The sequence below is a fragment of the Rhynchophorus ferrugineus genome, unplaced genomic scaffold, assembly GCF_030347505.1.
Source record: "Rhynchophorus ferrugineus isolate W39M unplaced genomic scaffold, kcgeb_rfMv2 rfM2, whole genome shotgun sequence".
NCBI classification, from domain to species: Eukaryota; Metazoa; Arthropoda; class Insecta; order Coleoptera; family Curculionidae; genus Rhynchophorus; species Rhynchophorus ferrugineus.
The window spans coordinates 27828308-27845761 of NW_027472581.1; the positions used below are offsets into that span (position 1 = coordinate 27828308).

The 17454-nt window shown below is 31.4% G+C and overlaps 1 protein-coding gene across 2 annotated transcripts in view; it reads left to right on the plus strand.

Annotated features, from left to right (window-relative positions):
• The window catches only part of LOC143191719 (metabotropic glutamate receptor 2), a 609670-nt gene that overhangs the window by 585637 nt on the left and 6579 nt on the right, over window positions 1-17454 (plus strand). For both annotated transcript variants that reach the window (XM_076397081.1, XM_076397080.1), the window contains one exon: window positions 14529-14691. In XM_076397081.1, coding sequence (XP_076253196.1) covers window positions 14529-14691 — 163 coding nt within the window. The remainder of the gene's footprint in view (window positions 1-14528; window positions 14692-17454) is intronic.

Sequence of the window (17454 nt, forward strand, 5' to 3'; positions counted from 1 at the left end):
TTTCTTTTCTTTTTTATATGTTCCTTCCATCGAAGTTTTGCATCGAAATTCATTCCGAGATATTAAGCATTGTTTTTATATGGAATGAAAGTATTATTTAATGTTATTGGTACTAGTATGGTCTGTTTATAGGTGAACTGCATATGCACAGATGTACTTTCATTAATTCTTATTTTCCAAGCTTGTGTCCAATTATTTAGATTGTCACTTGCCTATTTTAATTTTCGTGAGGCTTCTTCACTGTTGTCTTCGACAGCTATAATTGCAATATCATCAGCAAATGTAGCCATCGTAATATTCTCCATTTGTGGTATATCACAAGTGTAGAGTAGATATAGCATTGGTCCCAGTACACTTCCTTGTGGTACACCTGCTTCAGCTTCTTTTATTGTAGAGTAAACGTCTTCTTGTTTGACTCTAAACATTCTGGTTGTAATGTATGATTTTAATGGTTCAGTGTGTTGTTTTGGTAGCATTTTCTGTAGTTTATGAACAAAGCCTTCATGCCAAACCATATCGAAGGCTTGTGCTACATATAAGAATATAGCTGAGCATACTTTTTCACTTTCGTAAGCTTTTTCAACAATATCTGTTAGTCTGTGGACCTGGTCAATTGTTGAGTGCTTGTTACTAAACCCAAACTGGTGTGTTGGTATTAGGTTTTTTTCTCTCTATGATCGGTTTTATTCTTTTCAACAGGATATTACTGGCAGCAGTGATATAGGTATATAGGCTTTTATTTCTTTTGGTGACTTCCCAGGTTTTGGGTTCATTATAATTTCCGCCATCTTCCAAATGCCTGGGAGAAGTTTTAATCTAAATGCTGTATTGATCAAATTGGTGAGTTTTATAATTCCTTTTCTTGGTAGTTTTTGCAGTAATTCTCCTGTTGTTAAATCGTAACCTGGTGATTTCCTGGAATTAATGTCAGTTTTAATAACTTTGGTTAGCTTTTTCGGCGTGAATCATCGAGTTTTAAGCTTCTATATCCGGCAAATTATGTTCAATATTAGTTTCGTTTGGTTTGAAAGTTTCTAGATATTCAGCAAGTGCATTCAGCATTTTGCTTTTTGGTGATTGTCACGTGCCCAATTTCCACATAGGTCTATTATAGGTGGACTGTGTAGACATGAACGCTTAGATGTTTTGTGGCTTTCCAGACTGAGTAATCAGTTTTTTATCATCTGTTAAATTTCTCAGATAGTTTAGTTTTGTTAATGGTTTTATTTTTAATTTCAAGTATTTGCCTTTTCAGTCTTTGGGTTATATTTTTTAAACTATTTTTATTTTCAGGTTGTGCCTTTTTTTCATAATTTACCTTTTTCATCTACCATTTCCTTCAATTCTTTTGCATAATTAATTCCTTTAATTGTACTCTTACTTTCTGGAGTATTATTCTAAGAAGCTTGTTGAATATCTACTACTATTTTTTCTTCTTCAAAATTTAATTGTTCAGTTGCCTTGAGGGGTACATTTAGTTGAATTCGTTTGTTCAATTCTGCAGCAAATCCTTCCCAGTCTGTTCTCTTGTAATCATCAAATGTACATAATTTTTTATCTTTTGTGCCTTTGTTTTATTTATTGTGTATATGAGTGTCTCAACTTTATTCATCTATGTGAAATGAATATTATAGTATCCCTGTCAAATACATTTGCATCTATATCTTCAAATTATTATTATAAAACTTTTCAGTATGTTGGCCGTCGAATCTATTTTGATTTGTCTTAGCAAATATAGAGCATTTGATTTCAATAAGTTCCAACAGTTCCAAGTGGCGATACTGTGCTGCTACTAGTTACTCTTTAGAATTATTACCTAATCGATTATAGGAAAATATAGGCCTTTAAATTTATTTGACTTGATAAATCCCTGTTCAATTTTTTCATTTATCTTTTCTTTCCTTTGGTTGTACAAAACCATTTTTCTAACTGTGGAATAAGTTATTTATGTGAATATAAGAATAAAATATAAGATAAAACTATAAAATAAATAATCCAAATAAAATTGAAGCGAGCTAAAAAGTTCAAATATTAGATTGCGGAAATCATAGTTAGGGAACGGTAAGTGACATCAATGTTTTATAGAGCTCTGATGTGTCTGACTTAGGCGACCAATTTTGAAATTTCGTGTTTTTATTTCTGGTAAAAATATAGTAATACCACTTAAGGCACTAATTGAATTATTTCTTAATATAATCCCTCGAATATTCTCGATATTTAGATAATAGAATCGAAATTTTACATATATCAGTTATAGGCTTTGTTTTTCCACATAGGACAAAATTGAAAATTCATCTTATGGATTTTGTTCCAATTCACACACTAAGTAATATTCGGCATGCTGATTACGTAGTCATTTACCAAATTAGACTATCTCTTATAGTTTTTAGAATAAAAATATTTTTAATAATCTATCTATAGTTTATGAATTGTATATTATCGAATTGAAGGATTTGCTGCAGTAAATATCAATATTTTTGTGATTCTTTATTACATCATTTAGCCTATTGTACAAACTGAAAGATGCACTGTTACAAAAAATATCATCAATAGAGGGTAAAAAACACAACATGTTGCAAGAGTTATGAAGGATACATTGTTACAACTTAAGTTTTGTCGCATCCAGTATACTCACCAGCCTAAGCATCTAATTCTACTTATTTTTAAGCTTTATGTAGCGTTGCCAGAGTGGCACACTGTTTCGAAACGCCGAAGAAATGCGAAAATGGATCGATTATTGGATCAATATCATTCTCTCGACATAGTATTGCCGTGTTACCAGAAAGGTGGCAAAGGTTATAGAAATGAATGTACATAATCTCAATAAATGTTAATCTCAATACTTTTGTAAATATATCGGTACTAATGTTTAGTGCTTCCACTGAAACTAGCATAACTATTAAAAAATACATTTCCTTTTTTGATGATCAGTGATACTCATCATTTTTAAATTTCCTACATTAGTTTACGTCAGCACCTTCTAAAGAGTTTCTACAGTCACAAATATTAAAACATTCATAAATCTATGAATTCAAAGCCAATATTCTTGTTCCTACAAGACTTGATTCACGGTCCTTAAATATCATATCATAATATATAAATGGGAATTACATTTTCATATTTCAGAATCTTAAGAATCGCGAATAAAACATTCAAAAACTTCCAATAAATCGTGTAAATTTAGTGTTCAATAAGTTCTTGAGTAATTATTTCAACGTTATTAAAGTTCAAATATTCGTGTGTAGACTATTCAGTGCAGAATATTCAAGTGTCATATAGGAAGGAACACCCAGCAAAGAAGTCTTCTGTTCTAACTTTTGTTCTAAAGGGTTTGAACATATTTTTTTAGCCAAAAGAAAAAGAAAATTTGAAAAAAAAATTGCCAATAAATATTTTTATTATTAAGGCTTGGTGTTTATTCATCTCACCGTACATTCATCTCATCATAGCCCATCAGATTACGACTCAAATAAGATTTGACTACATTTAAAAATCGTCCAAAATAAATCCCAGTCATAATCTAATTTTGTTTACAAAAATATATTTTTTCGATTAATTAAAAACGACCACTGCTGAATGGCGAGAATAAGAATCTAATAAAATGTTTGTGCATAATAAAGTGAAATACGAGAATATAAGAGAGAGTTTTAAAGAATGAAAATCATGTCCGATTTAATTTAAACTTCTACAAAGTCTTTGAATAATCTGAAAGGGATTTGAATTCAATAATTATAAAATCGATTCCGTTCATTTCTTTGTTTGGGCAATATGAAGTTTGTAGAACGAAAATTAAGTTTTAATGAAACAGGTTACTCGGCTTTTATGGCAAATGTGTTTGGAAATGAATAATTAAATTGATTTATTTAATAAATATTTTCTGTAGTATTACTAGCATTAATTCAAATTACGCGATAATTCACTTTTAATTCTAATGACTGATATTACAAAATAGATGTTGAATTAAGGTGTGATTGGTTAAGATGGTTTAATAATATAAGGTTGCTAAAAAATAAATCGTGGCTTTTCTTAATGGATGGTTTTAAAATTTCCAATATCTAGTAACCATTTTTCATTTAAAAAATAACAGACAAAATATTCTGGATATATATGTTAGTCCCACATTTGATCAATCAAAAGTTATTGCGCCTTGAAAATGAACATTTGACAAGGTTATTTTTATCATATTTTATTATTTATTTCGAAAACAACAAAAAATTCAGCGCACACTTATTGAATATTATTATTAGCATCAAAGGAGGCTTGTAAACACCATTTCTTCGCCTAAACAATCATCTCAGAAGTTCTATAATAACATACGAGTATGAACCGTTTTTCCAGAAACGAAAGTCATCAATTAGTGTGCATCGAAATTTATATGACATAATTCGCTATGAAAAGCATGAAAAAACAAAACTACTTTTCTTCCTATCTGCTATATTAAATTAGTATATTTCTTAATTTTTACAAATTTCATTCTCATAATTTTTGGTCCTATCGAGATATACCAAAACAAATATTATTGTTATGGTACTTATTGAAAACAAATCTTTTTAATGGCTCTGAGATGTTATTAAAATAATCAAATATTTACATTGTTGGTTTTTCATCATTATTCAACAATTAACAGAAAAGGCTCAAAACTAATGAAATAAAATGCAATTACTATTTTTTTAAATGATTGTTTCATATTCTATTTAATAGTTTTTAAGCTAGTAAAAATATAACAAATTGATATTGATTCTTCTTGTCTGCATTTGCTCTAAATGTTCAAATATTACAAGTGTTCAGCCAACTGTTACTCTGCAACTACCGGGTTAACAGAACTCAATTTAATGTAAGTGTTTCTTTTTGTCGGATCCGAAATCAGGGAAATATTTGCATTTCGATAAGAGCTCTCCGACAATTTACCGGAAATTACTTGTTGTGTTGGAATAGGACCGTATTGAATTCGTAACATTTAAAAAACAAAGGCATTGTTCTTTATTTAGGTCAGTCCCGGAGGAAATTCGCCGCCAGAAGGGGATTAGATTAAACTGGTGTTGGATTTTCTGGATAACAACTCAAATTACAATTAAAGAGAAGCATCGAAATAATATTTGCAAAATATTTTCAAAATTTTTAATATTAAACGTTTGTATGTTCTCCTTCTCGATGGTCAGTGGTCAGTTTACTCACTATGGATACGACGACACTAAATATGGTCAATAAGGCGGGTACGGGGTAACAAGGGTTCTTGACGAAAAAGCTTCTAAAAGTTAATGCTGAGCGAGAAGGTACGTTATTATTTTAAAAAATAAGTTATTGTGTTAAAAATAAGTTATTTGGTCCATAATTTCAGATGAACGACACATAATATTCATAAGAATACATTTTAAGTCTTATTGCTTTTTGGTTATCTCTATTATTCCAGAGTAGCAATACGATATTAACCTGAGAATGGAGTATCTCCTCATGCCTCTTTGCAATTCTCTTGATTTCCTGTGTGATTATGTACTGATAATAGTGATTTTCTTCCAATTAACAGATATGTCAATTCCAGCTCGTTTCTTTTTTGTTTTAACATAACATTTCTTTCCAGTAAAGATTTGGTGTCAAAAGCCAATCCAACATATGTTACTATGCGTTGTCTCTACATGGAATGATCAATTTTTCTATACGCTGCTGTTGATGACGCAGGAGTTCGGACATTCTTCACTAAATCGTCACAGTTAACAATATCGGTATCCTATTTTTCACATCACTTTCAATGATTTTAGTCCATGTCTTTTTTAGAGCTGTTTGTTCTATTTTCCATCTAATATCTCGCTAAGATTCTACGGATATTTAAAAGTCTGCAAGGTATTCAGACCATTATATCTGCGTCTTTGAATGTGTTCTTTAATTGTGCACTGATATTATTAAATGAACGAATTCACTTCTAACACTTACTTCTCTTCAATGCATGTGTTCCATTAAAAGCCCAGGAACTTAATATTAAAGGAACAGTATCAATACTTACCTCACTAACTCATTTTACTGCCAGAAGGGAGCTTTGATTATCTCGTTCCTGTTCAAAATAACCGGTTAGAGTAGCAATTTGTGTCTGACTCTAACTATGACTCATAAATATTAAGCGGATATTTAAAATATTTAAAAACAAGCATCGCGCTAAAACAACGTTTGCCGATTAATAACTCTAACCTCATTAGTACTGGAAGTTTTGAAAAATAGCATATATTTGACAACCAGGCGAATTTTATAGGCTGATTCGGTTACATGTTCGAAAGCATTGTATATCTTTTTAAATGGAATATAGTTGAAGGAATATAGTATCTTATTTTAAAATAATTTGGAAACTGTGATGAACAATACATTCGACATCGAAACAACGTGAGGTTACTGTTATAGTCCATATGTCCTTATGTAAGAATTGCAAAGAGCAGGAACAAGAGACAAATTAAGAAGGCAAATAAAGGAGATGTAATAGACACTATGAAAAGATGCAGTGAGAGAGGCAACAAAAGTATTAGTTGAATGTTATTCCATTTTACAGCCCACCATTTTAACCATTGAAGAAGTGCACGGGCCATTAGCAATGAGTACTTAACACAACAACAAGGTAGAACAATATCACGGTTTCTTTAACACGCTGAATAATAGATTCATTGCTGGAGGAGACTACAATGCAAAACATGTAACGTGGGGTTCTGCATTAATAACACCAAGAGCAAGACAACGTCAACTGAGGCAACGGAATATTCTCCCTGGAAAGTAATAAAAAAAACAAAGAAACCGCAACAACATAATCCACCCATCAAAATTGAAAACAATACCTGGGCTAAGAATGATAAAGATAAAGCGGAAGTTTTCCCTAAATACTTAAAACCAGTTTTTAATCCGTATCCGTCTAAAACATCCGCAACAGAAGAAATAACATAGTTGACTTTCTTAACACTTCGTTTCAAATGGATCTGCCAAATGAGAAATTTACTGTTAAGCAAGTAAAACAAACAATAAATATAAATATATATATATATATATATATATATATATATATAAATATATTTCCAATATATAAGCCATGCTTAAATGCATTCCTAGTACTCGAAAAGTGGCTCAAATCATAATAATTCTAAAACCTGGGAAAAAAATTAGAAGATGTCTCCTCTTATCGTCCTATAAGACTGTTACCTGTGATTTCTAAACTTTTTGAAAAACTATACATTAAGAGACTCAAAAAAGAAATATTATTCCAGACCATCAATTTAGCTTCCGTAATACACACGGAACAACACAAGAAATATATAGATTAGTCAACCAAATTAACAAAAACTTAAACGATAAAAAATACTCCACTGCACTTCTCGATATATCTCAGGCCTTCGACAAGGTGTGGCACATGGACTGCACGTTAAGTTGAACAAGCTTTTGCCCCATACGCACTTTCAATTGCTGAAATCATACCTCACAGGCAGACATTTTATTGTCAAACAGGGTGACGAATACACTGACCTACACCCAATATATTCGGGTGTTCCGCAGGGCAGTGTTCTTGGCCCATTGTTATATCTATTGTATACAGCGGACCTACCGAGCTCAAGAAATACTACTGTTGCAAGATATGCTGAAGATACGGCGGTTTTATCATCACAGGAGGGTCCAATATCAACAACAAGAAACCTCCAAGATCATCTTAACAAAGTCGAATTATGGTTGAAAACGCGGCTTATCAAAGCAAATGAGACAAACTCTACCATGTGACATTCACTATTTGTAGAAGAACATGTCCCTCAGTAAAATTGAACAATCATGAACTTCCGCAAACAAACAACGTTAAATATCCGGGAATGCATTTTGATCGACGTTTGAGATGGAAAAAAACATACAGTGACAAATCGCAATCAGCTTGGGGTTAAACTAAACCAAATTAATTGGCTGATAGGGCGTAATTCTAACTTATCATTCAATAACAAGGTTTTGCTGTATAAGTCAATACTTAGGCCCATTTGGACCTATGGTACAACTAGCAAATCTAACATAGCTATCCTCCAGAGGTTCCAGAATAAAGTGTTGCAAGTCATCGTCGATGCCCCATATTACGTCTCCAACAAACTGATTTAGCGCGATATCCCCTTAGAACCCATAACGTGTATGATTCGAAGTGTTAGTGCGAAGTACTCTGAAAGCCTATTAGTGCATCCGTGTGCACAATGACAGGGTAGTGCATTGGCTTAGACGAAAACTAATATACGAATTGACTAATAGACACATAAAGGGATATTTAATAATCTCTAGAATAAGTTAGAATAGTCTTTAGAATAAGTTAGGTATAATAAGAATTAGATTATAAATTGTACAACATATCACTTACTGAAGTATTCTTCTGCATGTCAGGATAATTATATAACAGAAATCATATAATGATATTTATTGCTCACAGAAGACTGTTGAAGATCTAAGTGATTAATAAAAAAATGTTACAGCTAGTGATTCAAAAACAAGAAATTTAAAAGGATAGTTTTTAGTAACACTATACATTACACAAAAGGGTAATCTTATGCAATATTTACACAATGCTTATCAAGAATCATTAATAATTACTTTTATATTTATTTTTAAACTTTTTTACAAAATTATTCTTGATTTTATTTTTTGCAATATAATAATAAATACAAACAATCCCCACGGAACTCTTAATACACCTTGTACAGGTTCTTTTCTCCTCAAGGGTCTCCAAAAGTCACTCAAACTTGTAGTATGAAAAAATTAAGTCCACCCAGGAGACAAAAATGCGATATAAAACGCTTACGACAAACATTTTTACAAAGAAGAATAGACCACGGACTTGTGACTCGTTAAATATCTGAATAAAAGTTTTCGTGCTAAGTTTCCGTGTGATGGCACTTTGATACAATCTCAACGGTAATATTAAACAACAGCGATATCATAAATATATTCGCTTTCCTCGTTCTAATTCGATTTAAATCGTCTATTTTGCTGTAATAAAATCCAGGAGTATCATAAATATTGAAAAAAAAGTTTACAGTAGGTCAGAAAATAGTACAGTTTAAAAATAGAACCAATAAATAGCAATCAATAATACTAATAAATAATAATACTTTAATTAATTTATAGCAGTCAGTGAGGCGACAATGATTACAAAAGATCGCAAAATTGTTTTTTTACTTAACTTAAAAACGTAAAAAGTGCACTAAATAGTTAACTTTACGAATTATACACATATTTGTTATCTTATTTTGAGAGAGTTATTGAACCGATATCTGCAGTTTTGCTTTTTTACATAACCTAAATGAAAATAGTCTTCGTCACTGAAGATTACGTCGTTTACGCTGATGTGCTAAAACCCCCCTAGATCTTTTCAGCTCAATTTTTTCAACAACTGTCTTTCACTTTTTATTACTAACTAAATCACCCAGTGAACTTCGCATTAGCATTACTAAAAAATATTTTTAAGAAAAAAATTTAATTGACTTAAAAAAATAAATATAGAACTAAAAATTAAAAAATAATCAATGTTAGATTTTCAATGTAGAAAAGCTTTTTGAAATAAAATATGTACCTAATGAGCATTCTAATAATAGGTGTGAATAAAACTAAACAAAAACCTTATTTAACCTATCTACTATACCTATTTTATATTCTACTATATTCTCACAATTTAGCTTAATACCTACCAAAACCCGTTTACCTTTTTACAATATTATTTCAACTACTGACTAGTTTGAAGTCGGTGCCGAACCCAAACAGTTATATTAATTTATATTTCTTTGTTGGTAATTTAATTTTTTGTATATATCACAAAATTATATTCTTATTTGTTAAAAATTATTATTTTATTATTATTATTTTGTATTGTTTTGATCCTGACTTGGTTCCAATGAGACCACCTGGCAAGTGCACTCTTTCGAATAAAAACACTTTTGAAAATCGGTCCGTAATTGACGGAAAAATCGGCGAACATACATTTAAAAATATATATAAAGCCAAACATAGAACTTCCTCCTATTTCGCAGTCGGTTAATAATAAAAATAGCCACTCCGGATTTTCGGTGAATTAAATCCCGTCACGTGCTCATCTGCAGGTACATTTTGATCATTTTGACTAAATTGTAGTTGTGGTGAAGAAACATTTTTAGCTGTTGACCAATTGACTCACTTCACTATTGGACTGTGGCCACAACGCGTATTAATTTCTACGTCTGGATCGCCCATAAAATAGATCTGTAAAAAATAATGATCTACGTTTGTTCGTAACAACACTCCTAGTTAGTGATAAATTTTTCTTTGTATCTGCAGTTGTTTGAGGTTTTGTTAACTTATTTCGGGTACAAACTTGAATGTTACTAAAAAACTTTTATAATATAATACCTACAAAAGTGGACATAAATTAATCTTGTACCATATGCAAGCAACGTTATTTGAGAGATTTAATTCATTATTAAGAATTAATTATAATCATTTAATTCGTCATTTAATCAAATACTCCATTTTTGAATATTAGTTCGGAAGTGGTTTGAACCATTTACCATCTCAAAAAATAATGAGCCTAATGAATATAGTGGTGGGACCAATTATGGAAAGTTTACTCTTTGGCCAGCACAACATAATCCAGTAGATTCATCGCTGTAGTTTAAGTCTAACAGTATTAAGAAATGATTGTTATTTCCCCAACTTTAACTGATGTGTTGACACCATAACCTATTTACGGACTGTAGTGAAATGCTGCTCGTTAGTGAATCATCGTCTGTGGAGTTGCAATTTCAATGTGTCGTGCTCGCTGTGAATGTCTTTGATGTATACAAACACATAACATTCTAAGCCTATTCGCTTCATTTCCAGACTTCTAGAATGCAATTGTGATATACCAATTCAACTATTGTCATTCTCAGTTTCTCGCTGATCATCATAGTGCAGTTAGTACGTGAGGTAGCTCGTGGCACATTTGATTGACTTCGACCACAAGTCAGGTCATCTTCTCCTTTGCATTGTTAGTAACAAAAATAAAAAAATTCGGGCGCAATAAATTTATGACCAAATAATAAGAAATGTGATAAATATATATAAAGTATGCTTTACCATAAACAGTCATTACATATTTCAACTCTATTTTCGGTAAATGTTTACTCGACCGTAATTAGAATACAATTCGAAATTACCATTAGCCCATAGCTATATTATATTTATGTTCACGTTATGGAATCAATATACCTGTTAAAAAATACCTTCATTTATTTAAAATATAAATTATGATAGAGTATTAAACGGTCAGTGTCGAGAAATTTAAATTTGCAATGTGTAACACATTATATATTCCTATCGCGGTCTATTAAAAGTGACCAGTAGTTTTCAGTTCAAGATTCTTAGTTATAAAATAACTTTTAGAACGCACCCGTAAATATTTCACATTCAATAAAAATGTGGATTCTTTATGATAACGAAATTATTGATGACAGTGACAGTAACACATTGTATGGGGCATATAAAATTGTTATTCTTAATGTATTAAAATAGCACTTTCATATATTTTAAAGTATCCTTTTACCAACTATGGATTTATCTGGACTGGACCTAAAGTTTAACGTGGGCTCCGAACCACGGTCCTCAGCATTAAGCCTACCGACTGGCGAGTGACCAACTTTAGAAATCATCCAAGAAGACATCCGGTCTTACCCAGCCTGGTTACTGGCGTGACTGGGATCATTTTCCTTGTCGGATTTTACACTCTTGCCTAGAACATTCACAAATTTTGAACAACCACAAACATAAATTTACAACCATGCCCCAGCAGGATTCGAACCCGCGGCTATCGCAATAGTAGGAGGACCGTCCCATCGCTTTTACCACTTCGCCACCAAGCCGGCTCTTTCAAAATTTGTAAAAATGGAAATGCAATTTTTCGTAACATTTACGTGACTTTTTATCAATTTTTTTTAATATTACGCTTCGGAACATACGGTAGCTAATCAGTATTTTACTGAGTACACAAATCTCTAAAGAGCGTACCTATCATCCTGTTAAAATATGATTCAGTTGTTAAATTAATTACCTAGTATTACTACACCGCATAAAAGTTGACGCATAATCGGAATTTGAAATATAGCTGTCCTAATGGACACTATAATAATGAAAATAACATAAACGTTGGAACTGAATAATCATTTTAGAAAATAATTTTAATGTTAATTTAATCTTCAAGATGGACGTCGTGCCGCTCACTCTGCGTCAGGATGATACATTTCTACGTACGGTCAATTGTTTTAATTTTACTATTTTTTTAACAAGTTTGTCAATTCTCGAGATATACACAGCGTTTGTTTTCGTGACGGAACACTTACCGTCACTCCTGTATTGACAATGGGACGAAAAAGTGTATTACACCTTAGATCCAAAATACACACAACGTTTTTTCCTCAACATGAAGTTTACCGTCGATCTTTCCAGAAATCTATCTCAGTTGACGTCTAAACGTCTCACAGGACAATGGATTTGTCAGAAAACTGAAAAACTGTGTGTCTTGCTTTATTGTTGTTTCGCTGTCGATTAAAGAGACGAAAAAATTAACTTATACGAATTGATTCGATCAATCAAATAAAGCAGTGTAACTTAGATTAACATCCAAGTAACCAGCATGTTTTTCTACATTTAAAATCCAGCACACTTTGATCGGCTGATATATTATTCTGTTAATTCTAGAGGTTTTTTTATCGACTAGAAAAATAATATTTCTCTCAATTTTTGTTAATTAAGTTAAGTTATACTACATTACCTTTTAAAAATAATCAAAACAATAATAATAATAAAATCAATATAATAATAAAATAATCAATAATATTATATTGTTAGAAACTAATAAATAGGATAGGGTACTAGGATTATAAATTGAGGTAATTATTACTCTGATGAAAGGTGTGTATATTTTGTTGAAACACTGTTTATATCGAAAAACGAATCGAAAATTATACAGTATCAACATATGAACACAGAGTGTATGAAGTATATACAACAAACAAAAAAGTTTTAAAAAGTACAGTAATTTAAATTGCCAAACAATATTTTTTAGATGTAACTGTACTTTTACCAGTATTTTATTCTGTTTGCAACAATGCACTGCTATTATCAGTAGCTATATTTACGTCAAGACAGGTTTTAGTCTTACGTTGATATTACTTTTCCTGTTCGTGTGTCACGCGTTTTTTTCCAGTTAGACGCTAATAAAATTAGTTTTAAATTATAGATCTAATATAATAGAAGTTATACAGAATATGTGATATTTCCTCCATTGATTGTAATATTTCCTCTCTTCCAAAAAAATCGGCCAATCTCCTACAGCTTGACGGATTATGACTTATTACTTCAGTAGTAGATATCACTTTCCTGTTCTTATTACTGCTCCCTGATGTAAGTACTTAAATTATCTTGCTCTATCCGGATCTCTTTGAGATTTACAATGACAGACGATCCGTTAGTTGTCAATATTTTTCTTAATCAATAATCAAGCCTTTATCATAAAGATTGATATAATCATCAAAAATCCGTATTAGAGAATATAGCACTGTTATCAACGAACTAAAAATTTTGTAGCATATACATCATATTGAGCATCATATCCATGAAAGTTTATACACATATTTCCTTAAGACCTAATCTTTTAATAGCCAGTCACAATACACCAATAAAAACTACTATTTTCTGATTGGTAAGCAATGAAACAGCGATGTTGAGAAACCGCTGCGAATGTAACTTTTATTCAGTACATGTGATAACCATTTTCCCTCTTTTTGCATCTTTCCCATCGCCCGTAAATCAGTGGATTCATCAATTGCTAAACTATCTGAGATTGAGCTGGGTTTTCGTCTAATAAGTCTTACAATTCATTTTCAGTGTACAAAAACGACAATATAATAGAGCAACATCATAAGTCCCTAAAAGTGTTTGATGAGCTTCGGCAGCAAATGTCCGAATATCAAATAACAAAAGCAGTAATGTCGAAATTGCAATTTGGACCACTGAATAACGTAATAATGCCAAAGGGAAAACTGTTATTATATGTAAAGAAATGTTAAAACCATCGAATTTAACAGTTGTGCTAATAAATATAGCTAATCAAAATAAATGTAAGTCGCTAAGAGATCAGTTTTATGTTATTTTCCACATTTATATAATTTGTTTGCAACAACCACAAAAGCCCCAATCAAGACGGCTGGTTCTGATTTCACCGAAACAACTTACTGTAATCACTCGTTCCCAAAACTTTCCCTTAAAACCGGTAAAACGAATTTAATGAAGCGCTCGGCGTAATTATAGCGAACAAACAATTCTTCCCGACCAAAAGATGTTACCTCATACATCAAAAGCAGCCACGAAGCCAGACAAAACGTTTAAATGCGATAACTAAATATTCCCCGTCTTGTTCTGGATGGCGCCGTCACCACAACCGCCAACATAAACCCATTCCCCCCGCCTCCCGCCGATTCTCCCGGTCGACCGGCCGCCGCACAATGTAATTTATACTGTTTTCCTCATTTCAGATTCGGAGCCGGATTCTGTTTCACGGTCGTCTACGCCGCCCTGCTAACGAAAACGAATCGAATCTCGAGGATCTTCAAGGCGGGAAAGCATTCGGCCAAAAGACCGAACTTTATATCCCCGCGATCGCAGCTTATTATTTGCACGGGCCTGGTGGGAGTACAGGTAGGTAATTGGTTTGTTGACTGTTTTTTTCTATCTATTCCCCTCTCTGGAAATTGGTGACTCACGATCATAACGAAACAAAAATATCTATCTCGAAATACAATCAATAGAGTCGATTTTGATTTAAATTACCAGTAAGGTAAAAGACATAATTAACATCCTAAAATTATATTCAGAAATAATTTCAATTCCGACCTAAAAATAATAATTATATAGTATATTCAAAACAGTAGTGACATGAGAGACCTCTCAAAACTTCACAATGTTACCACAAAAACGCTAGGTTTTACTACATATTAGCTCTGACATCTGACAAAATTTTAATATAAATAAAATAATGAAACAAAAATGTTATGTTTTATAATTTATTTTGTCATTATAGTATATTTAATGATTATATTATCGAAGAACTTAAAACTAAAATTAATTATACAACCATACTAATTTATAGATTAGACTTGTTTTAATATATATACATTGAACTTTTTTTATGTAATGGTATCCCCCCGTAGGCCTAATCTGAGTAATGTATTTTAGTTTCATTAGAGAATATATTTATGTTTTACTCTTAGTTCTTGTTCCTTTCGATGCAATATTTCCTTGTAAAGTCATTATGATATTACTATATTTCTCCTTAGTTTGTTCTGTTACTACCTGTATACATCTTTTTTGATAAAACTACATTTAATCACTGCATTCTTCTTAATGTATTTGCCATATCTGCAAAACAGTTAGTATTATTTCTCTCCTCATACATGTTAACCAAATGTTGATGTATATTCTGAACAATAACACACATGCTCATAAAGCTTTCACACTCTATAATACAATTTCCTATTACCTATTACTTTAATTGTAGTATATTAATTGTATACTGACCTTTACGTGTTTCCTCTTTCATCATCCTGTGTTGGTAATTCTCATCATTGAATCATAAAGCAACATTTATTTCACTTATTCAATCACTGTCACTTTCAGAAACACTAATCAAGTTAATAACTAAAATATTTATTTCCAATCTATCAAAAACTTGCTCAAGATTCTACCGTTTTTCAATTTCTTCTTATATGTGTCTCATCGATCGAGTTATTTCTAAAAAAGTAAATGACATAAAATGCAATTAAATATTTCATATATATTTATCGAGTAACAATTTGAACTAGTTCATTCTTTAACATGATTTCCTCGAAACTTATTTTATGTACTTTAAGCCATTCCTTAATTGCAGCCTTTGTTGATGCACTTGTTCGGATTTTCCCCGGCAGTGTACCATATATATGGTCGATATGGTGCATTGTACATAACAATAACTGATGGTTCCTCCATGTTCTTTAAACTACTGCAAAAACAAGTTAGAGCTCATATCTACATGAAAACACCAATTCTGCACCAGGAATAAAAGCATTCCTGTTTCCAGCATGAAGAACTATATGTCTGCAATGAATTATTAATACATTTTATTACTAACAAAACCTAATCGATATTTATTCCAACGTTTACCCTTTTCCATCAACTTTTGTTGTGTTTTCACTATATATGTTACCATGAGCGACCCAATGTACCATTCTGAAATATTTCTGTCTCATTTAAATATATAAATTAACAATTCTTCCTTGATTTTGTTATAAGTTTTTAAAAATTGTATTCTTTTAAAATTAATCTCTGGAATTTCCATTAAACACCTACGTGGGTTATCTTTACACCACTTAATTCCTTTATTACTCAACAGTGTATGAAGGGATAATATAATAACTGTATATGTTTTGGCTTTTTATGAATACTTTCCTGACTAACAATTTTCTCCGAAATAATTGTATTAAATAATGTTTCGATTGAAAAAACCACTTACTGTTTTTTTACATTTCGTATATTTGATCTCTAATACAGCTAACAACAAGCTGATCTTGATACATCACCTGTTTCGCATAAACACGGTTTCTCTTTGGTGAATAAACTACTAATATTCAGTGCAGCTGCAACGGGCAATATTTTCAATAAAAACCCGGCGACTTGCAATATATTAAAACAAAGCGTTAAAACAACGTTTGCCGGTTTATAACCCGTAATTATAATATTTTGAAGAATTTTGCAAACGTTGCAGGCTCTTTCGATTACATGATCGAACTCTAACAGGATTCTATCTCCATTTAATTAGAAAATGAGAAGGATAATATTGTCTGATTTGTAAAAAATTGCTACCATCAATTGCAAAGTTGATATCGTTAATATCGTTATATGGACTTTAGGTTATATGGTTATTAGAAACAATCATTAGAATCAATAATTAGAAGTAATAGAGTAAATAAATTGGCAATTAAGGAACATTGATACTTATTTGCTCAGCAAGTCATAACAAAGCGTTTTCACTCTTATATTTAAAATGGCCCAATAAGGTGAATAGGCCAATAATAAATATTGTAGAAATTTTAAAAAATATTCAGGAAGTCTCGACGTCAACAACAGTGGCTTGGTTAAAATCAATTATAATTATAATTGTAAAATTATGACTATCTACGGAAAAGCATATAACAGGTGTACCGGAAAGCCATTACCGATTTTTTCAGGAAAACAAAATTATTTTCAAGAATATGGAATAATGTATTTATTCAAAGTATAGACCCATTGGATTATATGGATATATTAGATGGATTATATACATCTTGCACATCTTTTAGATACTATCCCAAAAAAAACTGTTTATCCAAACAGAACCAAATCATTCATCGAACTATTTTCTGAATTCTTCGAAATTGGCGAAATGCT